This window comes from Rhinoderma darwinii, chromosome 8 (genome assembly GCF_050947455.1).
Source record: "Rhinoderma darwinii isolate aRhiDar2 chromosome 8, aRhiDar2.hap1, whole genome shotgun sequence".
Classification (NCBI taxonomy): domain Eukaryota; kingdom Metazoa; phylum Chordata; class Amphibia; order Anura; family Rhinodermatidae; genus Rhinoderma; species Rhinoderma darwinii.
Genome location: NC_134694.1, coordinates 22,519,580 through 22,544,280, shown reverse-complemented (window position 1 = coordinate 22,544,280; position 24,701 = coordinate 22,519,580). Strand labels below are relative to the sequence as shown.

General features: G+C 44.5%; 2 protein-coding genes across 3 annotated transcripts in view; both read left to right on the top strand.

The window, feature by feature from the left end:
• Window positions 1-24,701, top strand: part of RPL35 (ribosomal protein L35) — a 210,665-nt gene that overhangs the window by 165,254 nt on the left and 20,710 nt on the right. The window lies entirely within an intron of this gene.
• WDR38 (WD repeat domain 38) overlaps window positions 1-24,701 on the top strand; it is a 35,195-nt gene that overhangs the window by 5,209 nt on the left and 5,285 nt on the right. The window contains exons 1-8 of one of the 2 annotated variants that reach the window (XM_075834218.1): window positions 1,913-2,066; window positions 2,617-2,737; window positions 5,717-5,833; window positions 17,546-17,643; window positions 18,838-18,918; window positions 20,647-20,769; window positions 22,766-22,915; window positions 24,643-24,690. In XM_075834218.1, the coding sequence (XP_075690333.1) occupies window positions 1,941-2,066; window positions 2,617-2,737; window positions 5,717-5,833; window positions 17,546-17,643; window positions 18,838-18,918; window positions 20,647-20,769; window positions 22,766-22,915; window positions 24,643-24,690 (864 nt within the window). In that variant the 5' untranslated portion in view covers window positions 1,913-1,940. Of the gene's footprint in view, window positions 1-1,912; window positions 2,067-2,616; window positions 2,738-5,716; window positions 5,834-17,545; window positions 17,644-18,837; window positions 18,919-20,646; window positions 20,770-22,765; window positions 22,916-24,642; window positions 24,691-24,701 lie in introns of those variants that run through there. The other variant, XM_075834219.1, reaches the window with a different exon arrangement.

The following is a 24,701-nucleotide window of genomic DNA, read 5'->3' as shown; positions in this document are numbered from 1 at the left end:
TGTTTCCTGAATGCCAGCAACAATGTGTATGCTCAGGGGCGCAGCCACTTACAATGGCCCACTGAACAGTACAATTTAAAGACACAAACTAACATTACAATGCAGGGGGGACAAGAATAAAAGTCACCACAGCAAAATTCACTTTTGCTAAGAGCACAATGATGGCCAACCTCCACAACAATGGACCCAATGTTGATAAGGGGTTGGTGGGAATGGCCACACTCCAGCCACAACTGAATTTTCAATTTTGGGCTGGAGATTGACTTTAGTTCGTTCACCCACTAAAGGTCCATATGACTACTTGTTAACTAAAGTTCCCCCACCAGGTCTGAATTATAGGAGTTGGACACGGGGGGGGGGGGGGAAATACCCCAGGGCCTCCAGCCAGAGGCGTAACATGAAGCTCATGGGCCCCAATGCAAAATCTATAACAGGGCCCTCATCTACCATATATCACTTATAATACTGGTGTCTTCTTATGCGGCTGAGGGACTTTTGGGCCCCCTCAAGCTACTACCTCTCCACCCCCAATAGTTACACCCCTGCCTCCAGCTCCTTTGGAACCTAGAGGCCTCCACCATCCACACACCCTGTCCTTGCGCGCTCTTCTAATCTGGTTGTTAAAGTCATGGAACAAGTTTATAAAGCAAAAACGCCCATGGTAGTCTTGTTGTTCAGACAATATTGGGAAATGTAGTTTCACATGGTCTTTCAAAAGTTATTGGACCCTAAATTTTCTAATTACACCCCATGCAATTTACATGTGTAGTGCATACACGGTTTACCTTTCCTATATGTGGCTGTTATACGGAGTCAGATGGGATGGGGGTCCCCACCAAACTTTTTGCCCCGCTGCCTCCACCAAACTTAATCCTGTCCCCAACTTTGGGGAATATTCTACACCAAAGTAACAAAATGGTTTCATGAAACTATATGGAAGCTGGAACGTAAAATTAACCTAGAGTCAGCTACTTATGGCCATAATTTATCTGCTAATTTTTGGTAATAAATGTCCGCACAGATGGATTTGTGTATTATTTGCAAGTATATTCACCTGCTCATTAGACTGAGCTTAATGCCTGACACGAGCTATGAACTGATTTTTGCAGTATGAAAATTTTCCTTGGAGTACAGCCAAGATGTGACTTAATCTCCATACCAAGAAAAGTGTGTACTCCATGTCGGACTAGATTAATTGAGAGTTCACCCTGGGGGTTGTTTTGCCATCATTAGACATAATGAAGCTCCTGAAGTCATCAGCCATAAGCTTGATTATTATGGTATAAATTAACTCCAGTTTGAGCCATGACCGCAGAGTCCTCTCATTGGTACATGCGTAAGCAAATATAAAACCGAATTATCTTATATCAATCAGTATCCATGTATAAAAAGTAAAATAAGAAAAAAATCTGAATGGAATGTTTATGTTTGAACTCGTCTTCCTCATGCATTGCTGTATGGGGAAAGGGACGTGATAACCCATAGAGGTGCAACACAATTATAAAGTGCAACTTTATATTGCCCCAATGAGGAAGGGACGTGTGGGACTTTGCTACTATAGGCTCTTGCGAGTAACTGTAACTGAAGATTCTGTCCAAAAGGGTCAGAGAAATAAAAATTGTGAGGGTACGTACAACCAACTAATGTGACTGACCATCTAATGCGACCAACAGCTATTGAAGGTGTATGGCCACTTTAAAGGAGCACTCCTACACAAGAAAAATATTCTCTGGCCCATTAGAAAGGCTATTATGTAAATCGTGGTGAAGATCATTTTCTTACCGGTGGCTGTATTTGTGAGTTATCCCCTCCCTTCTGAGCCTCAGCTGTGTCATGTGACCAACAATAGGACTCTCCAACTGCCACAGCGTCTCGTGTGTGGACAGGAAGTCAGTTTCTCCATTCATTCCTATGAGACTCACATCGAGGCTGTGATAGTAATGAATGGAGAAACTGACTTCCTGTCCACACACGAGACGCTGAGGCAGTTGGAGAGTCATATTGTTGGTCACATAACACAGCTGAGGACCAGAAGGGAGGGGATAACTCGAAAAATACAGCCACCGGTAAGAAGATTACTACCTTCGCCACGATTTATATAATGTGCCTTTCCAACAGGCCAGAGAATCAAATTTTTTGTGGAAGTGCTTCTTTAAGGCCTAGTTCACACAGAGTTTTTTGCAGGCAGATTTTGAATTGTTTCAAAGGTTTTTTTTCTGTGGTTTTTGCGGCTTATTTCGCCAACGGCCATTGAATCTAATGCAGAAACCACTGGCAAAAAGCATAGCAAAAAGCGTTCAAAACGAGCACCACGAGTTTCTTCTGCGTCCATTTTTTGGCGCTGATTCCGACAACTCAAAATCAGCGCCGAAAAACTCTGTGTAAACTGATCCTAAGCCTTTCAGCAGATTCTCATTTCATAGAAAGAATACAGTCTGCCCTAAATTATCAAAAGGCAATGTTAGTAAGCAACACTAATTCTTAGCGGGTGATCAAAAAAAGATGGTGCTGATGTTTAATGTTAAACGGCTGTCTGTGCTAAATATATTTGTCATAAGAAAGGTTTGATACCATAATGATGGGTATGATATCTTTATATAATGTTCTTTTTTGCAGGTGAACGCCAGTGCTATTTCTTCGGACTATCAGCTTGTCCTCACGTGTTCTGATGACAGTCGAATCCATGTGTGGGAAGCAAAAAGTGGATTATTGAGGCATAAAGTGACAGGACACACAGGTGAGTGCATTTTAGCATAACCCTAGGGCTAGAAGCCTCAAATATATAGTTAAAGGCGTTGTCTAATCAGAGACATGCCTTTCAGAAAAAACTGCTGATTTTGTCTGGGGAAGCCGTGGTAAGCCATATAGTATTATATGGAGGCCATTCAGATGATACATGCACAGCTCAAGTCGACCAGAACAAGAGCTGCTCTTAAAGAGTGGATCTCCGTTCTGGCCCATACGTAGGGGTCCTGAGGGGAGGGGTCATGATGTTGTTATGCCCTACTAGGGCATATGGGCATAGGATCACAGATGCCAATAACACATAAACATTCAAATAAATTAAAGCACAAGTGATGAATGTTGGATAAATAAGGGCGGCAGTATTAATTAAGGGGTTTCCATATGACAAAACTTTATAAATCACCATGAATTAAAATTCAAATGACTAGTAACAACAGGACTTAGTCCTAAAAACTCAAACCTACGACCTTGTCCACCCATATTTAACTGAGCGACAACCCCACCAAAAATACCGGGAGGGAGGACGGGGCACTGTTCCGGATCTTCTTCTCTTCAAAGACACCACTCCCGCTGCAGTACCGCAATAAATATCTTCAGGAATTCCCGCTGAACCACTGCTGGTCAAACAGATAGGTCCACGAGCATTCTTGCTTGGCTTCTAGAAGACTCCAGCACTTGCTTGTGGCAATACAGCTAATCTTTGGATTAACTCAAACAGATAAGCACTACAAACCCCTCAAAGAGGGCAGGGGAAGGTGAATGGAGTCAAAACCTTGAGAATGGCGACGTGATCTTATGTGGCACAGGTTGCTAATGGCCCCTGTTGGGTTTACAGGTATTTTCTTCATGAGTTAACCCCTTTAAAGGGTTTTATGGTTTAATCAATATGGCACAAAGAATAATGTACATGTAAAGCTCACAAATGCTCATATGAGCTGTGTTAAAATTCAGCCCTTGAAAGCTGATTTTGAAGCTGCTAACCCGACAGGACCCATAGGACATGCTATTACAGCCGTATAGGGTGCTATGGATGTATACAGATGCACAACTTGAAGCTCCCGGGCCCCAATGAAAATACTATAACAGCACCCCCACCTACCATGTGCAATTTTTAAATACTGGAATAATTTTGGACCCATTAGGCACTAGGGCTAGGTTGTAACTGATACCTCTGCATCCCTATAGCTACACCCCTGGATGTACACCTTCTACCTGACTGTATAAGCAATTCAGTCCACCTGCATTTCCCTAGATCAGATTTCAGGGGCACAGTTTATATTAGCAAGAAGGAGCACTAGGTGTTACCTGTTATTTGAGCCCTACAAATATTTTTACAATTTATGTGTGCTCTATGGAGCAATATAAGGGTACTATATGGAAAAAGTAGTCATGACCCTTCTTCAACTTTGTTGTGTAATAACATTGAACAAACAGATAGAGCCTCCTAAATGAAAGTTAAATCCAAAAAGTTTTAACTAATGACATTCTCTCGTCGCTTGCCAAATTTGGAAAATTACAAGAAAGTTGGTGTGGTCTCCAAGCGGCTTAGGTCACATTTATTAAAAAATTTAGGTAGGTAAAAATGGCGGAAAATGTGATGCCAGAGAGTTCAAAAAGTGTATGCGCCTTTTAAGAAATTTGGCCCAGATCACTCCAACTATCTCCTTTAGTGGGAATGTGGGCCAATGTTGTTAAATAAGAAAACATGCAAAACTTGGGGGTGAGAATACTTAAGCAATAAGTAATAAGCACTGTACTATTCATGTAAGTCAAGGATCAGATATTAAGAGTTTCATCTATAGGTGCATTTATGCACTACTATACACTGACAACCATGTTACGTTTAAAGGGACTGTATCCTCAAAAAATGATCAATTATTCAAATCAAGTTTTTATGCTAAAGGGAATGTATCATCTATATATTTTTTACTGATTAAAACCAGATTATTATCTGGATGTAGAAGTTTTTTATTCTATTTTCTGTAAATGATTATGGGGGCAGCCATCTTGCCAGAGCATCTGTTCTGTTAACGGCATTTAAAGATGTGCTTTACAGCAGCCACATGGACCATAGGAACCTGTAGTCTGGTGATGACCCATTGACTTTTATGGGAGAGATCTCTAGCCATGCTCTGTAACCTGTGCAGAGGTCGTTGTGCAGGAATGGATAGGAGGGAAGCTTTGCCCATCATCTATTGTCAATGGTACTGATCATAGCTCCTTGTGAAAGGAGCAAACGAGCGCAGATCAACAAGCTGTCTCGTTGATCGGCACTTATTTTTACGGCCAAAATTGTCCGGTGTAAAAGAACCCAAACTGTAATAGGTCATTTTCTGATGACACATTCCCTTTAAACAGCGGTTACATTAAACTCATCATAGGCCCCCATAAACTGACGAAGGCCAAAAGAGTGTCCTTTTGGCTTCATTGGCCCGAAATACGTTGATATACCTTATTTTTTTCTGTATGGAACAACGTAGTTGACCATGCTATTCTATACAGGGTTATCCAGAAAAAAAGGATACTGTGCGGTATACTTTTTTTTTTTTACAATGGAAGCCTATGGTAGATGTATGCCACTGTAAGATAATACAGTGGCATACGTTGGCGGTGTGTGTCAAGAATATCTTTCAATGCATAGCCTGATGGACACTACGACAAGGCAGTGTGAATAGGACCTTAGCCAGAGTAAAGATCTGATGCAATGAACGGCTTCCACTCTGGCAGACTCTGTGTATTTATCCATTACTATTCAAGGGTAAATTATGTGCGGCCACACACTTACCCCGTGGTATGTGCTGTAGGGGTCATATGTTACCAGGCCTGTGGTGATAACCCGATTGCCATTTAGGCTTGCTCTTGAGCAGGGGCTGTCCTAACTGGATAATGCGAAAGGATCAATTGATTTCATGTTAACTTGTATTTGATATATCCAAAGCTAATATCTTTTACCCCCTGTGACTCTCTGCAGGACCAGTAAAGTCATGCTGCTTTTCCCCTGATGGCTCCTTGTTTGCCAGCTCATCACATGACTGTACTGTGCGGATATGGAGAGCAGATACTGCAGATTGTCTTCATGTACTAACTGGTATGTTATAAGAAGAATAATCATCATCATCACGGTCAGAACTTTTGTTTTCTATAGATTCCCATGTGGTATAACAGGAATGGGTTGTGAGTCCCACAGTTTTCCTAGCAATTAAACAAACGCTCCAGTGAAAAATTTTATTGTATGCACAAACAGGTTTTATGATCATTGATATAGATTTGTAGTTATTACCTTTTTTAATCTTTCTGCCCAAAAATCAGTGCCTTTTTTCCGCTGGGTCACGTTACTCTTTGGTGACCCCGTGTTCTACTTTTGTTTCTGTATCAGCTGGGGGTCAGCATCAGCCAACGTGACCTACCTCCAGAAGAGGCTGGACGCAGCCGCAGGGTTAAGGGAAGCCGGCATGACCGTCCTGGTAGGGAAAGGGTTAATGAGGTGAGGGAAAGTTGGGTTGGAAGGAGCTGAAGGAGGGACGGGGAGGAGTTAAGGGGGACGGGGGGGGCTGTTACTGCGCTTCCCGCTGTTTCTCGGCATTGAGCCGGAAGCAGCGGGAGGAGTAACATAGAGTAAGCAAGCTCCCCGTTGCCCGGTTTTTAGAAATGGCAGAAGCCATTATGTTAGAGCGGCTGCGGGCCGCTGCTGTGCACCACGGTCCCGGATGGCTAGAGGAGACCGTGGCTGCAATAACGAGGATCCCGGACGCCGTTTCGCCACGTCGGGCACGGCGTTCGGGGTCTGTTGAAAGGGACAGGCTCCCCTCCCCCGGCCCCCTTACGAGCATGGCTATGGCGGCGGGGGGGGAGTCGGCAACAACCGCTCCTGCGCTGGGCAGGCAGAGAGCGGTGCCAGGGGTGACGGCGATGCAGGCTGGGTCGACCCGTCCCTCTCGGCGGTCCCGACCTCCAGAGCGCCTCAGTCCGGAGGTAGTCCCGCGGACACGGCGTCGCAGAGGGAGCCCGATCCCGGACGCTGCAGGCCAGGCAGCTGGGAGGACCGCCCCTTCCCAGGCCCTGCGTCCTGGCAGGAATCCCAGGCCGCGACGGGGTCCGGCGGTAAGCAGGGAGTCGCAGGCTGGGCTCCCTGTCACCCCTCCCCCATCAGATGGAAGACGTGGAGAATAAGGTACGGCCGCCCCGCATGGTGATGTTCCGGCCAGGGGGCAGGCTTCGTCAGGATCGTCTAGACGGACGCCTAGAGCTGCAGCGACGTCAAGGCAACAGGTCAGGTCGGAAGTCTGGGTCCCGGCGGTCGGGCGGCAGGTTGCCGGCCCATTGGTCAGCGCGTCCTCATCCCCGTTCCGAAGAGGTCGTTGGGAGGGACAGTCGTCGGCGAGAGAAGAACTGGAGGAAGGTGAACTGGACGTGTATCGTCGAGGTCAGGATGGTCCGGCTGACGGGAACACAGCGCCTGTGCAGCCCGGTGAGTGTATAACTCCATCATTGTCTTATCCAGCGATTTTTATGTCGGGTGTCGGCGGGGGGGCTGCTAGCATTGCATCGGGGGCTGGTAGTGGCGCGGGCGGACGCGACGGAGCGGGTTTGGCAGATTTAGTGGGTTGCTTACGGGAGCTGGTGGGGCGCCTGGATAGGGCCGCGGCGCCGGTAGTAACGGAAGTGTCTCCTGCGATAGTTTGGGAAGGCCCCAGGGACGTGGGATTGTTACAGGCGCGTCCTGCGGTGGCGGTTAGAGAGGCGGTCGCGGTGTCGGTACAGACCGAGGCACAGAAGGACGGCGATCGAGTGCGTATGGACGATCGTGCTCGGGGGGAGGTGTATGTTTGTTTTGAGGGTCCGTTGGGTGCGCATTTAAAGCAGGAGGTGCGCGATCGGATCTGGAAAGACGAATATGTTGAAATTTTTTCTCTCTTGCCGCTGGCTAAATTTAATTTGGATAAGAGCAAGCGGGATGAGAGTAAAAAGGACGAGGAGGAACGGCGGCGGTATAGGCTGATCCCGCAGACGTTCGTTAATTGGTCGCAGGCGTTCGCCATATTGGCTAGTGTGATAGGGGAAAAGGCGCCGGAAAATTGTTCGGCGCTGTTTTGTTATTTTGATGCCATTGGGGAGGCTCATAGGGCGTATGGGGGTCAGGCGTGGCTGCGATATGATGAGCAATTCCGTCAGCGGAAGGCGGTTCGGCCGGCGATTCGGTGGGACCAGAAGGATATTGCTCTCTGGTTACGGGTTACGGCTCCGGTTAGGCAGCCCTTTCCCGGGAGCGGTGGCCAGGGAGGCCAGTCTAGTCAGAGTGGACAAAGCGGCGGGGGAAAGGCGGGGTTTTGCTGGCAATTTAATGAAGGTCAGTGCAAGTTCGGGGCCACGTGCAAGTTCAAGCACGTGTGCTCCGAGTGTAATGGTGCATCACACGGGGCGGCAAAATGCCTGCGAAAAAAGAGGTCAGGGAACCAGCACGGGACTGGTCAAGGGGGTGTCGCCGGTGAGGGTGGAAAGGATGGCCCCTTATCTAAATGAGTATCCGGATAGGGCGGCAGCTAAGTTGCTTTATGAAGGGTTTCGTGTTGGGTTTGTTATTCCTCCACCTCCTTATGAGGTTCCGGTTACGCGGAGGAATTTAAAATCGGCTTACTTGCATGCGGAAGTCGTGTCGGAAAAGTTGTTAAAAGAAGTTTCGTTGGGTCGCATGTCGGGGCCATTTGTTGAGTCGCCGGTAAAAGATTTAGTTGTGTCCCCTTTGGGTATTGTCCCTAAACGCGAGCCCGGAAAGTTTCGTTTGATTCAACATTTATCGTATCCCAAAGGTTCGTCGGTAAATGACGGGATTGATCACGAGTTGTGTTCCGTAGTTTATACCTCATTCGATAAGGCGGTGGGGTTAGTGCGGGCTGCGGGTCCTGGGGCGCTGCTAGCAAAAACTGACATCGAGGCGGCGTTCAGGTTGTTGCCGGTTCATCCAGAAAGCCAACGGCTGTTGGGTTGTTTTTGGAATGGGGCTTTTTACGTGGATCGGTGCCTTCCGATGGGGTGTTCCCTTTCTTGTGCATACTTCGAGGCGTTTAGTAGCTTCGTGGAGTGGGTAACGAGGGGGGCATCCGGGGTCGACTCGTTGATCCATTACTTGGATGATTTTTTGTGCGTTGGCCCGGGGGGTTCGCCGGTTTGCGGTAATCTGCTTCATGCTCTACAGAAGGTGGCGAGGGATTTTGGGATTCCTTTGGCGCCGGAAAAAACGGAGGGCCCGGTAGCGACGATTTGTTTTTTGGGAATCGAAATAGACTCGGTGGCAATGGAGTGTCGTCTCCCGGCGGATAAGTTGGGTGCTTTGAGGCTGGAGGTTCGACGGGCTTGTAGAAGGAAGAAAATGTCGCTGAGGGAGCTTCAGTCGCTGCTGGGGAAGTTGAATTTCGCTTGCCGGATTATGCCGATGGGAAGGGTGTTTGGTAGAAGGTTGGCGGCGGCAACGGCGGGAGTGCGTGCGCCGCATCATTTTGTGCGGCTCAAGGAGGAGCACCGAGCTGATCTTCAGGTTTGGGATGACTTCTTGGGCCAGTACAATGGTCGCTCGCTATGGATGGCCCCAGCGCAGGATACGAGTGATTTGAATATTTTCACGGATGCGGCTGGGGCGGGTGGCTTTGGAGCTTACGGGGGAGGTCCGTGGTGCGCAGGTCAATGGCCGGCTAGCTGGGTGTCCAGTGGACTTACGCGGAATCTGGCCCTGCTCGAGCTGTTTCCCATCGTGGTGGCGGCTACCATTTGGGGGGACAGGCTCAGGGATAAGAAGGTCCGTTTTTACTGCGACAACATGGGGGTGGTGCTTGCCATTAACAACATCACGGCGTCTTCTCCTCCGGTAGTTCAATTGTTGCGACATTTAGTGTTGGTGTGTTTGTCGTTGAACGCGTGGGTGGTGGCGGTGCATGTCCCGGGTGTACGGAATTGTATTGCTGATGCTCTTTCTCGCTCGCAGTGGGACCGGTTTCGGCAATTGGCCCCGGGAGCGGAACGTCTCGGTTTGGCTTGTCCGGAGCATCTTTGGGATCTGGTATCGGTCCCGTAGAGCAGCTGTTACAAAGGTCTTTGGCGCGCACGACGTGGAGTGCTTATGCTGCTTGTTGGAGGCAGTGGGAGGAGTGGGTAAGAGAGTTGGGTGACGTCAATACGGATAGAGACAGGTTGGTGGCACTTTTGTATTGGTTAGGGGATGCCTGGGAGGCGGGGTTTTCAGTAGCGAAGGTGAACCGGTTCATATCTGCTGTGGCGTTTGGGCTTAAGTTGCGGGGCTTGCGGGATGTATCGAAGGAATTTCTGGTATCGCAGGCTTTGAAGGGGTTGCGCAGAGGTAGGGTGGAGGCGGATAGTAGAAGGCCGGTGTCGTTTGCTTTGCTTGGCTCGTTGGGGGGTTCATTAGCATCGGTATGTCGTTCTTCAGATGAAATGGATCTGTTCCGGTTGGCTTTTTCGTTAGCGTTCTTCGGAGCATTTAGAATAGGTGAGTTGGTGTCGCCAAGTACTAAACAGGCAGGGGGGATGAGATCTGGGGAGGTGAGCCTTTTTGCAGATCGGCTGGAGGTATGGTTGCGTAGATCTAAAACTGACCAAGTAGGGAAGGGTAAACTGATAGTTTTGTTCGCTCTCCCGGGGTCGGTCATGTGTCCAGTGGAGTGCATGCGGGGTTTTACGAGAAACAGGGGGTCTCCAGATTTGCCTTTGTTACGTCATGAGGACGGGTCGTTTTTGTCCAGGTTTCAGTTTGGAGCTGTATTTAAAAAATGTTTGACGGCAGTGGGGGTTGCGGCAGGCTCATATTCATCTCATTCCTTCCGGATTGGCGCAGCAACGGAAGCGGGGCGCTGGGGGTTGGATGACGAGGGGGTGAGGCGTATTGGTCGTTGGGAGTCTAAAAGGTTTAAGTCCTATGTCCGCCCCCATATGTTGTAATTTTGTTGTTTATGTTTGAAAATGTTATATGGTGGTGCCTAACTGTGTTTTCCGTTTCAGATTCGCCTCCTTGTCTGGTGTGGTTGATGGGTCATTCGTACGTGCACTGGGGGGCTTTGAGGGCGGACGTCCGCCCGGTTGGTCGCCAGTTGCGCATTCCGCGACAGGATGCGGTTGTGCATTGGCTGGGTTTTAGAGGTATGTCTTGGAACAGGGTGTTGGCGGAATTCCAGACATATGTGCGGCTTGATAGGGTTCCGGAGGTTCTAGTGTTGCACGTGGGTGGGAATGATTTAGGAGTCCGCCCTTTTCGTGAGTTGGTGCGGGATATCAAACATGATATGTTGTGTTTGTGGGTATCTTATCCTAAGTTGGTGGTAGTGTGGTCGGACATAGTCCCAAGAAAGCATTGGCGGTTAGCTAGATCGGTGGAGAGAGTCAATAAGGCTCGCATAAAAGTTAACCGGGCGGTGTCTCGTTTTGTGGTAAAGAACGGGGGCATTTGCGTGAGGCATAGGGATTTGGAGTCAGGAGTGGGGAATTTCTGGAGAAGTGACGGGGTTCATCTGACCGAGGTTGGCATTGATCTTTGGAGCTTGGCGATAGCAGAAGGCATAGAAAGGGCGGTGGTGGTGTGGAGGAACTCACAGGCTTAAGGTGGTCAAGGCCTGTTTCGCGGTGGCGGGGGGAGTCCTTGAGGCCAGTCAGTACAAAATGGTGGGGGGGTCGCATCGGGGGTATGCGTCCCCCAAAAAAGGTACATGGTTGAAGACTTCATCGGGTGTTATCCCTTTGAAGTGGTCTTCTGGTAGAAGGTATATCACTTGAAGGCTTCATCGGGTGTTATCCCTTTGAAGTGGACTTCTAGTGGTCGGTATATCACTTGAGGGCTTCATCGGGTGTTATCCCCTTGAAGTGGACTTCTAGTGGTTGGAGCCATCTGCAGAGGTGAACGGTGCTTCCGAGCTGGTTTACGGCTGGAGGTAAGTGGTGGTTTGCAGATGGCTAATTCGGTGTGTTCTTGAAAGGAACATCTGAAGGGGCTTCAAGGACTTCCTCTGCTCGGGTTAATGTTAACGTTTAATTGTTATTTATGATTCTGACCCATGTTGGGTCATGTGAATTATTAGGAGGAATTCTCTGGTGGATTCCTAACTAGTTATCCGAATGTTTCGGATTTAAATTGTTTTTATAAAACTGTGAAATTAATAAACGGCTGCTGTGGCCATTTCACATCCAACCTCGGTGTCATGTGTCTTTACTAAATGGGGGTGGGGGGATAGTATGGTCTAAGGTTAACACACGACTCTACCTAGGCAGGTAATGAAGCCTACAAACAGGCATCCTCCGCGTCACGCCGCATGAACACTGCCCTATTTCCCTCCCATTATTTTTGGAAAAGTTGGTCTTTCTATTACGCATGGATTGGGTGAACGCCTCCCTGCAAAGATAATCGAGACTATGTGGTTTCTTTGAGCAACCCATAATCCACATCCTTCCCACACACATTAAGACCAGAATACGAGATTGTCTTTGTCCCACCGTCTGGTTCTTGGAGCAGACATTAGTTGGTGATGATCCTCTGATGGCCTGGTATAATCATACACACTGAGTGACTGGTCCCCCTTTGCAATTTTCTTTTTTCTCATCTGTCTGTTCCTTTGAACCTTTGGGGCGTTTATGGTCTGCACATCCTCATATCCCTATCCCCCCCCCCCCCCATTTTTTTTAAAGGCTAACCACCTGCCTTTAATACACAACTGCAGCTGCAGCCCAGTAGTCTAGAATTCTGTACATTGAGAGTAAGCGGACACCACCCCCTCCTGTATCTCTGCAAGCTCCTCATTTGGATTCAACCTGGATGACCGGCTCCCTTTCCCTCCTGTTCTGTTCCTGTTTGCCGTGGAATTCCATGGCTGGTTATAAAAAGTTATAAAATGTTTACAATAAAAACATGTTAAAAAAATATATGTAAAAAAAATATGTCTCTTTGTATGCAAATCCTGTAAAATAAATTCTATAAATGCCAATTGAATTATGGCATGTTAAAAAGGCTTTACTTTAATCTCATATTTGTTACGCGTTTCAGGGCTCAATCTATTCCTCGGACAATACAGAGGTATGGAAAATGGGGGGACTCTATGTCGATTTTTTTAAAATAAACAATTGAAAAAAACAACATGGAGTCCCCCCCATTTTTCATAATCAGCTAGATACAATAAAGCAGTTGCAGCTTAGCATTACCAGGATGGAAAGGGTCATTGTGTTTGGGCTTTCCCATGCTAATAGTACCAGCCTGCGGCCGCCCCAGTGCCCAGCCAACACTTCAGATGGTCGGGTAATGGATTGTACCCAGCTCTTCCCAGCACCCCTGGTGGCAGTGGGTATCGGGGTAATAATGGAGAGGTTAGTGTTAGCCTCTTCACCGGCTAACACTAAGCCCCGCCTTAGTAATGGATGCTGTCTATCAGACAGCCGCCATTAATAAGGCACTAGTAATGAAGTTAAAAAAACACCAACACAGAAAAAATATTTTATTGAAATAACAGCCCCCCACACACAACCCTCGTTAAGCATTCTATTGAAAATAAAAATGCCGTCATCAAAGTAGTCCTCCAATCCGATGTAGTCCAACGACCGAACCTGTAAAAAAACACAAACAACAAACACATTAGTAACACTAATAACTAAAGAAGCAAAACCATTATCATACTTGCCTCCCTGGGTCTGTGACAGTAAACTAAGCAGTGACAGCTCTAAACTGTCATTGGTTAGTTTACATCACATGGTCCCAGGTTGCCTCATTTCATGGCGTTTTTTGCTCCCGTCGGGAATGGGGGCCGCTGCAGGAGTGTTTTTTTTTTCTAAAAAATAATAAACTCTGACCTGATCAATAATAGGGGAAATGCGCCCCAGTGTTCATGTGGGGGGCAGGTTAGGGAATGTTAATGAGGTGGCACTGAGCATTTATTTTAGGGTATGTCCATACGTAGCGTAGACACTACGGATTTTACGCAACGGATTTCATTGCAAAAAATTATTTGAAACAAATCTCATCCACACGCTGCATAAAAAACCCACCGAAAAAACGTTCATAAATTGACCTGCTGTGCTTTTTTTTTAATCTGCAGCATGTCAATTTATGCTGCAGGATGGCTGGTTTCCTGTTGCACGTTTACCTATTAAATTCATTGGGTAGATAAAACCCGCAACAATTACCACATGTTGCGATTTTTGTGTTATCGGGGGCATCATCCCTAAAAGTGCCTAGGGCAGCACAAAATCTAAATACGGCCCTGACAACACCCTAGTGTGCCTGTCAAAATATTAGGACTGCAACTGGGAGATCCGTTAGGGAGCCACTCGGGCTCCTACAATATTGCAGATGGGGATGAGTGAAAAAAACGGTTTGGTGTCCCAGAGCTGTCACTTATGGATTTGTGATGAAAACCATACCATATTCTGAACAGCTGGGCACTCTCTTCCTTTGTAGAAGCTTCATTCAGGATTTCTGTCCTCTGACTGCAGGTCGATCCTTCACGTCTTGGTCTGGATCGACACCAACTATGTCAACTTTTTGTCCTCTGGTCTGGTTACCACCATTGCACACGATATGTATCAGAAAGTAAGGAAGACACAATGTATTTCTTCCTCCCCCCACAGTTCGAACCACACAAGCAAATACATCAAACACATCAGGACTGACACTTGAAGGTTTTATGATGATAATATGAGACCTAAGAAAGGTCCTCAGGACTGTCTGAAGAAATTGGCTGTTAGAGCATTCAATTTTCCAAAACACTTTCTGCATAAATTACTAATGTTTCCAAGATCTCCGCTTGTAGTCATTCAATAGGAAGTTTCACTGTTTACTCCCAGAGGATAAAAATCTGTCCTAGTCCTGTGATGGGCACACAGGTGCAGAACTAACAAGTTGTGCACCTGTGTGTCCTTCACATGACCAGGACACATTTTTATTCCCTGCAATTAATGAATGAAGGTTACTAGTGTATGACAGCAAACAGAGATATTAAAAACCATTTATTTGCTGAAACCCTAATACTCCTTTAAAGGGAATGTGTTGCCAGCAAAACATGTTTTTGTTTTTTTAGTTAAACAATTCGTGTGTAGGTGATTAAACATTGTTCTAATTTTTTTATTTTTTTCACGAGTCAGGAAATATTATAAATTGGATTCAATTTATAATATTTCCCAGCACTGGTCACTAGATGGAGCAATTCCCAAAATTGCAACATTGCATGTGGTAAAGCAACCACATTGCTTTATGCTGCAAAATTGGGAAAAAATCCCTCGCTCTAGTGAGCTCTCAGAATCCCCCCCTCCTTTATCCTGGCTAGTGCCGGGAGAAACGAGGGGTTTGAACGGTCTAACCTCCTACACTGTGTGTCGCCATTTTTTGAGCTAACACACAGTGTAGAAGGTTTACATACACTAGTAAACACACACTGAAACACGAACATACATAGAAATCACTTACCTGCTCCAGTCGCCGCCGCTCCCTCCGGTCCGTCCGCTCCGTCTGCTGCCACTGCTCCATGTGCACAAGTCCGGAAGCCGCGACCGGAAGTAGTAATCTTACTGTCCGGCCGCGAATTTCGGTCCACAGGAAAATGGCGCCGGACGGCGCGCATTTCAAATTGGACTGTGTGGTAGCGGCGCATGCGCCGTTCCCACACACACGGCGTACACCATAGTGGATGGAACGGGCCCCGTTCGCATTCCCTATGGGACTGGAGCTGCCGTATTCCATGTCTGTATGTGTCGTTAATCGACACATACAGAAATGGAAAAAAAAATGGCAGCCCCCATAGGGAAGAAAAAGTGTAAAAATAGAAAAAAGTAACACACAAACACACAAATAAATATAAACGTTTTTAATAAAACCCTAACATAAAACTGATCTAAAAAATTTTTTGGGGTGACACTGTTCCTTTAAGGCCATGTTTACATGTGGCTTATTTACTGTCGAGCACTGAAATCCACACTACAGTAAAGTACTATTCAAATTGCATATTGCGCATTTCATATTGGGCATTGAAATTCACACAATTTTGTTAAACGCTGTGTTCACATCTACCCGCTGTTCCTTTGGTTATATGCTGTACGCACCAGATGTTTAAGGTCAGGGCTTCATGGTGATTTTATGCAAGACCATCATCGCACTTTGCTGTCACAGTAGATCGCAGTGCTATATCGTACATTAACGCCACTAGTTTTGACAAATGGGGAGGCGGTTAATGCAATTATTCGATTTTATGCACTCCCCCATAGGTTAACATTAGCAGAGATAGCGTACAATATAGCAATAGCAAAATACGATGATTAGGCCCTACCTGAATTTAAATTTAGGCCCAAATATCCGTCTTTTTACAACATCTACCAAGAGATGGTCCTGCCAAGCTTTCTGCACAGAACCTACCTCAAAGAAAAGACACCTAGAGACACTGGATGTAGGACGGTGTCTGAGAATCTACTTATCCAGGACTAAAGGATTCCGAAGGATGGATCATTTATTTGTGCTCACTTGTTGCCCAAGGAAGGGAGAGAAAGCCCCCAAATCCACCAGGTGGCTAAGAGGCATTACTAGATCTTGCTATAGGAGCCAAGGCAGACTTACCCCAAAAGGCATCTGTGCACACTTGACTAGAGCCACAGCCACTACCTTTATCAGTCATTACAGATTAGACTGCGAGAGAAGATTCTTCATTTGGTCATTCAGTTTTTATATCGGGGTTATTCCATCCTTAAGGGATCATGCTACATCCCCATATGTATGTGCTGCTGTGTCGGACGTCCAGGAAAGGCCGAATTTTCTTTGTTATTCTACATTTCTGTAGTCCAAATAGCAGCACATAACTGCCCACCCAATAAATATATTTTTCTTGAATTACACTCCTTAAATTAATGAGACCCCAGATCAGACTCCCTAAAGTATTTAGACCTCAGACAAAGTAAACTAAACAGACCCCAGATCAGACGCCCTAAACCTCATAAATTAATTAGACCCCGGATCAGACGCTTATACTCATTACACACCTGCTCCCAGGTTCCCGCTCCTCTGCTTCGGGCGCCGCTCGATGCACTAAGGCCTCATGCACATGGCCGTGCCCGTAGTCACGGCCCGCCATTGCGGGCATGGCCGTTCGCTGATGGCCGCAGCCAGAATTTGCGGCCCGTTCTCCCATACAAAGTATGGGAGCACGGCCCGGAAAATACAAAAATAGGACATGCTCAGTAATTCTCGGCACAGTTCTATGGCATGGACACCCATCCGTAGCGATACGGAAAGGTGTCCACGGCCAATAGAACTGAATGGGTCTGTAATTGCGGACCGTATTACGGTCCGCAATTACGGAGATTTTTTACGGTCGTGTGCATGGGGCCTATGTCCTCATGCCATTCAGTATCATGATGTTGTGTGCGCACACTACATCCTGACGCTGGACGGCATCAAGACCCGGAGCGACGGCTGGCGGAGATGAAAGAGGAGCAAGAAAGGTAAGTATAATTAAAATCGGCCTCTATCTATTGGAAAAAATTCAGTAGGCAGTGGACAATTTAAAAAAAATCGGTGCAGTGATCTAGGGGGTTTTCCCGTAAATCTGCCACTGAACTGTGCCTCAACCTGGCCATCCTTACAGTTTGATAAGCAGTCCCATAATGGGTGACTTTGCATATGCAGCCACCTTTTTTCTGCAAGGGACATTGAACGTAATGTGCCATTATTTTTCTATTATTTATTATTCCTATAATTTTTTTTCATTTATAAATTGTGCAAATGAACATTTCTAACAACTCTCACTAATGCTTCTTACAATTTACTTCCTTTCAGATCATTCTAAAAGTGTAGAAACTGTTAGTTTCAGCCCAGATGGCAAATGTCTACTGTCTGCTGGATGGGATCGTCTTATCATCTTTTGGGAAGTGCAGGTATGAAGCCAATATTTACAGCCTGTGAGAAAACATTTCCATTTTATACAAATGCAAAGAAATTTAAAAGAGTCCCAGTCAGTTCTCCTGACATGTCTGTTTTACTGAATACTTTTATTCCCCATGAAGTAACAATTCTGGAGCCTTTTTCTTAGAACTCTGTGTTGTGCCGTTCCTCTGTTATTCCTGCTGGAAATGAATGAATAAATTGACAACTGGGTGTTACCATTCACCTTGTCAATGGGGTGCATCTCTACACATTCTGGCACTGTCCAATCAGTGCTAATAGTGTCAGACTGTGTAGGGACATACCATGTTGACAAAGGGAGTGGTAACACCCAATTGTCAATTTATTTATACATTACCGAAAGGAATAATAGAGGAGTGCTTGTAAAAATGTAGGCTCTGTTCATGCCACATTTCCCTTATGCATCAGCTGTAGAAATTTGTATAATAGAAAAGAATATATGTATATATTGTAAAGTACCAATAGCTTTCTGTGGGGCAAACAAAGGCCACACAAATGTCCTTTTTGGCAGAGCTTTCACCTATTTCTGTCAGGGATACTGTTTTTGCACTGAAAAGCATAGTAGGTTGTTCAGTTATTCAGTACTGCAAAATACATATATGTTTGCCAATGTAAACAACGAAGAGGACGCATGCAGGCGTCAAGGCCTATTCACTGTTCTGATCAGCGGGGGTCGCAGAGGTCAGACCCCACATCGATGACTTATCCTGGAGAACCCTTTTAAGTATAAATTATTTTTTTCAATGAAAGTCAATAGATAGCCGTATCCAAATGGAGTAGGACTGTCCCACCAGAGTACCAGAGGATCCTCCAGTGGGCTGAAGTTCTAACACAATAATAGGCCTCAAAATTTAAAGGCTATTAAAACCTATGAAAGGGTGTTTTTTTTTTAATAAATAGGTCAATCAGTGTGATTGGTGCAACTTTATACTTGGTTTTAAAAAAGAAAAAAATGTGTTTTACTTTTTGAGATAAAGCTGCTCTGTATTCTCTATACAGAGCAGCTGTATTGTTCGCTACGACCTGAATCCGTCAGGTCCGCGGGAACAACAAAATTAAACTTATAGAAAAATATATCTACCTGAAACAGAGAGCTATACCCAACACTGATATGTTACTAAAGGTTATGCTATATAAATTTACCAAGTATGTCATCTTTTTAACAGACTGGACAGAGACTGAAGACTTTCACTGGACATCGAGATGCCATTCAGTGCAGTGCTTTCTCCACAGATGGTTCTTACTTTGTAAGTATGATTTTATAAAGAATAAAATATACAGAGTGAGGATTCTGAAAAGAGAGAACTCATCCTGCTAAATAAATATCTCATGCTACTAAATAAATGGGAATAAGTGCAAAAAAATTTTTTAACAAAATGTCTATATAGGTTAAAATGGCGCCCAGGAAGCGCATATCTGTCACTTTCTGTATGTGGTTTTGGTTTAGTGCTCATGCATTTGGCAAAGTCATGTACATGGACCTTGTACGGTGTCGCTCGGGTCCCTCCACCTGCTGCCATATGATGCCTTTGTGAGGCACTGTATTCTGCCCTAGAAGCATGAACACATACATAATACAGCATGTGACAATGCATGCCATGATTTTTTTCTCATGGATACTGTGTGAATATGTAAAAAAAACAACAACCTATGTGTATGTATAACGCACACATGGAGATATAGTATGTATCCATAGCAGGCTATGGGCACTGTATTTAGAATCCAGCACTACAGCTATGTACATGAGCCCTAAATAACATTATTATTTCTATTATTATTATTATTATTATTATTATTATTATTATTATGTACTGTTGTTGCATTAATATTGATGGTCTTTTAGGTGGAATATTTGAAGTCCATGTTTACCTTTAAACATCATTTTACATATATACAGATATATTTTACATAAAAAGTTGAGTGATTTTGTCTATACATTGTATTACTTATTATTTATAGTTTATAGCCTGTATTGAATGGTGGGGGTCCGAGCACTGAGACCCCCACTGTAATGACGGGGTAGTGAGACAGACAGGTGAGCCCTAATCTACCCGCCACTCAGTCCCTGCCTACTTGCACGGCCCGTCCTAGGAGACGGCTTACAACTGGGCGACGGTCCCAACGCTCAATAAGTGCACGACAGACAAACAGACAAGGGTACACAGAAGCTAAGGGAAATGGGGCAGTTGCCCACGGCAACACCGTGAGCAACAAGAGTAGTGAACGAGCCGAGTCAAACCAGGAGTGTACGAGGTACCAAACGCAGAGCAGGAGAGTAGTCAGTAAAGCCAGGGTCAATTTGAAGCAGAGGTCAATAGTACTAGCAGGAGCAGCAGAGCCAGGAAACCAGACAGAATCACAGGCAAAGGAGGAGCAGGAAATTAAGGTGTAAATAGACCGAGGGCGGGAGCTAGCTCTGTCTGGCCAGGCTGTGATAGGTTCTCCCACTCCTCAGCCTCCCAGCCTGAGTGGTAGCAGATCGAGTCACTCTAACAGACCTAGGCACAGATGCAGGCTGATTAAGCACGGGCATCGACACAGAAGCTGTGTCAGGCAAATCCTTTACACCCACCAATCGCTAAAACGAAGCGGCAGAAGCGCTTCGTGTCAGTTCGGCTTTTTCCGGAAATCAATATATCGAGTACAGGCTCAATAGAAAGTCTACGAGCCCGTACTCTGATACATCAGATTCCATAAAAAGCCGAACACAAATGAAGAGGCTGAGCGCCGCTTTGTTTTAGCGTTTGGTGGGGGTCCCAGTGCTCAGACCCCCTCCAATCAAAACTTCTGACATGTCACTATGATATGTCAGAAATTTGTCAAACGTTTAGTTACCCTTTAAAAAGTAGCTAGATCCTTTTTGAGGGGTAGTCTGATAATGAATGACATGTAAGTCATTGTGAAGGGTTGAACTTGATGGACATGTGTCTTTTTTCAACCTATATAACTAATTTTATTTTTACTGTTTATTGTAGGCCACAGGGTCCTGGGATTATACTGTCCGCTTGTGGAGCCCGTGTAATGATGTATCAGAGAGAGTTTTGAAAGGACATAAGGGCAACGTCAGCTGTGTGTGCTTTTCTGTCTCAGGGATGCTGGTAAGATGCTGACTTTCTGCATGTTGATTGTTTCTAAACACTTTTTGTATAAGACGATTGTATAATAAACCTATAATAGTATAATAAAAATATCACTTTGATTGGCTGCCTGAAGAATGGCAAGTACAAGCTCTCAGAGCATAACAGCCCCTGCATGAGCAGGGAAACAAGGAAAATCTGAACAGAGGAGACAATTGTTATCTGAGGCATTAAAAAACGTACATTTGTATTTATTAGCTAAGAGCTAGTTCACTGGATTTTCAGTGCTAGTTATCCATGGGTATCCTTGGTTTGATTTTCAGTGTGATAAAAGTTTCATTTCACCATAAAAGATTTGCCAACAAACTGGCAGTGAGTGACAGAGGCATAACTTAAAGTTCTTGGGCCCCAATGCAGGGCCCCCACATTCCATATATAATTTATAAAACTGGTGTCTTCTTATGTGACTGAGGGGCTTTTGGGCCCCCTCAGGCTTCAGGGCGACTGCTACTTCTGCACCCCCTATAGCTACACCCATGGTGAGTGGGTTACTAAGGGGTTTGGCGTAACCTAGACTAGGGATCCAGGTCTAACGGACTATTCATTCTCCCCCCTTAATGCTCTCATGGAGGTAGGAAGTTTCCTGCAGGGAATCTCCATAGTAACTGTTAGCAGCAGTATGAAGGCATGAAATTCATAGTATAGTAGCAAAACAAGAGACGAAAACATAGTTGTGCATAAGCCGAGATCAGTGCAGTCACTGGGTCAGGGCTGGTAGCATACAGTAGCAAGGTCCGAAGTCAAGCCAAGTCCAAACCAAACAGACATAGCATATATGCACGTTAGCAGAGTACTGACACCTATAGCTCAGAGTGTACCTAGGGGCCTTAAATAGCAAAAGATGCTCAGCCATTGGCAGAGCACTATTTGAATTCTGTGAGCACTGGCCCTTTAAGAGGCCAGATGCAGCATGCAGCAGCTGAAGCCCAGTGGCAGTAAGGAGAATGGGACATTGGCCGTAGGAAGATGTCCTATTATTAGCCCAGACGCAAAACAACTCTTGTAGAGTAGTTTTACACTTTAAGGCCTTATTCAGATGGGTTTATTGTACCCATGTTTAACTGTTTATATTCTGGATGTAGCACTCTCACCCACCACGATTCTATTGAACAAACCTAACAGCACCATAGGGATCAATGGCATTGTAAGTTTGGTTCAGTGAAACCAATGGTTGTGCTGGGCTATATCCAGAATATAAACAGTTGAAGGGAATGTGTCATCAGAAAATGATCTATTTTTTAAATCAAGATTTTATGTTAAACATATTTTTTAAGAATTTTGGGTGATTTTTTATATTTTCTATGTCATTATCTATATTAAAAAATAAACCTGAAATATTGCAGTTCTCACTCTGCCCACTGAGCTTTATAATAGACTGACACTTCCTGTTCTGTAGAGATCACTTCTCAGCAGTCATCTCATTATCATCACAGGCAGGATTACAACGCAGGTAACACCTCTATATATAGATAACAGAGGATCCACCATTGACAATAGGTGATGGACACAGCTTTCCCTCCCTGCACAACGACCTCTGCACAGGTCACAGAGCATGCCTAGAAAATTCTCCCATAGAAGTCAATGGGTCCTCTCCTGTTCACAGGTTCCTAAGGTCCATGTGGCTGCTGCAAAGCATATCTCTAAATGCTGTTAACAGCAGCTCAGACAAGATGGCTGCACCCATTATAATTAAAAAAATAGAATTAAAAACATCTACTATCAAAAGATAAAAATAGATTAGAAGAAAAGATTATGTTTCACTATCTGGTTTTATTAGAAAAAAATATATACAGTATAAGTGATACATTCCCTTTAAACATCTACATTGGAGCACCTGTCTTCTTTCTGTTTTTGTGCGCTTTGCATGAACTTTTTTTTAAAGTGGACAACCCGTTTTTGTTTGAACAGCTTTCTAGATCAGTGCTTCATTATTAATTATTGTATGATATTTATTTAGGCTTCTGGATCTTGGGACAAAACAATAAGAGTGTGGAACCAACACAATGGTGCCTTGATCTTTCTCTTGAAAGGACACATGGATTGGTTAAGAACCTTGTCTTTCTCCCGCGATGGCATTCTTCTGGCTTCCACAGGACATGACAACATGGTAACAGTTATCATGTGTGGATGATCTGCATGTATTGTGTTACAAATTACATATAATCATAGTGATTGGTGCAACTTTCTAATTACTTTTTACTAAAAATTATTTTGACTTTTTGAGATACAGCTGCTTTGTATCCTGTATACAGAGCATCTGTATCTTGCGCTGAAACCTGTATCCTTCAGGTCAGCGGTACTGACGGTGTCAGTGACAGCAGATCCTGCGTCTCTCTGACACGCAGGATTGAGCTGTCACAGATCACATCTAACTAAGTTCATAACTTAGATGTGCTGGATAACAGGTGGTTTCTGTGTGTCGGAGACACGCAGAATCCGCTGACACTGAACCCGTCAGTACCGCTGACCTGACAGATTCAGGTCTCAGCGTAGGATACAGCTACTCGGTATACAGGATACAAAGCAGATGTATCTCAAAAAGTTTAAATAATTTTTAAGAAGATGTAATTAAAAAGTTGCACTAAACACATTGATACACACTTTTATTTTAAAAAAAACAAACTTTTTCAAAGGTGTGTATTGTCTTTAAATAGCAAAACAATGTCAAAAAGTAGCTCATATTCATAAAACTAAATGATTCATTGTTGCATTTATACAACTATAAATTATTCAATCAATTGCGATATTAGAGCATAAATAAGTTAGTTTAATTTAATTATACAAAAGGTCCCAGCTGTGAAAATACTGTTAATTTTTGCTCTATTGTGTCAGACGACATGTATTCATTTTGCATATTCCCCTTTTTATAGCCATTTATATGTGGGCTATTGATTTTTGTAGTAGTATAAATGCAGCAATGAATTATTTAATTTTATAAAAACTTTTCACATTGTTTGCTATTTAAAAGTCATATGACATTTTTTACCCTCTGACCCCTAAAGCCACCTATTAAGGAAGTTTTTAGTGCCAGATTTATACCTTATATGTTGTAAAACATGATCTTTAGGTCTGAGGAAGGGATATTTACGCCCCGAAACGCATCACTAAAAAAAGGTCTGGATAGAAGAAAATTTAGTTTCAACATAACTTGACTGCCTGATCGTAATACCTGTGGAACGCAGCTCTACTGAAGGTCCCATGTTTTATCCAACTTCTTTGTTTTACAATTTATGTATTGCAATTGTAAAATCAATTGCAATATAGTAAGCAATTTCTTGAGAAACTAACTTAGCACCATTCTAGCTCCTACAAAGACATTGTGCAACTTTCCTAGACTTATACAAAAATCTGCCTAGTTATACATAGTTATAGGAGTAGGGGAAGTATCTCTATGTAACTACCTTGATTTGTCATTTATAAGTCTGGGTGAGGACCCCTGTAGGAAACGTAATGGCAGCTATACTGATTGTCCCTAAGTTTTCCTTTCAGAAATAGATAAACTAGGATGAAACAAGGAATTAAATTTAAACGTTACTTTTCAATTTTAGAAATTAAATGCTCAATTTTTTTAAATCTTCCAAAGCAAGAGACGCTCTTTCTAGCAGCCCTCTGCCTCAGGGCTCATGCACACGGCTGTATTACAGCTCCATTATCTCTATACATATGGCCCCATGACGAAGCCTGTACCGCACCATACAGTCGCGTGTGACTCTGTGCCATAAGTAAAGGGGTTATACTGATGGGGCAGTCGCATAAACAAATTAAAGCTTCTGAAGCAATAGAACAAAAGAAAACTTCTATTATATTATTAAGACTGCACTATTCCTTTTGTAGGTAAGAGTCTGGGACTGTGAAAATGGAAAATGTATAAAGGTTGTCAAGGTAAGATGTAG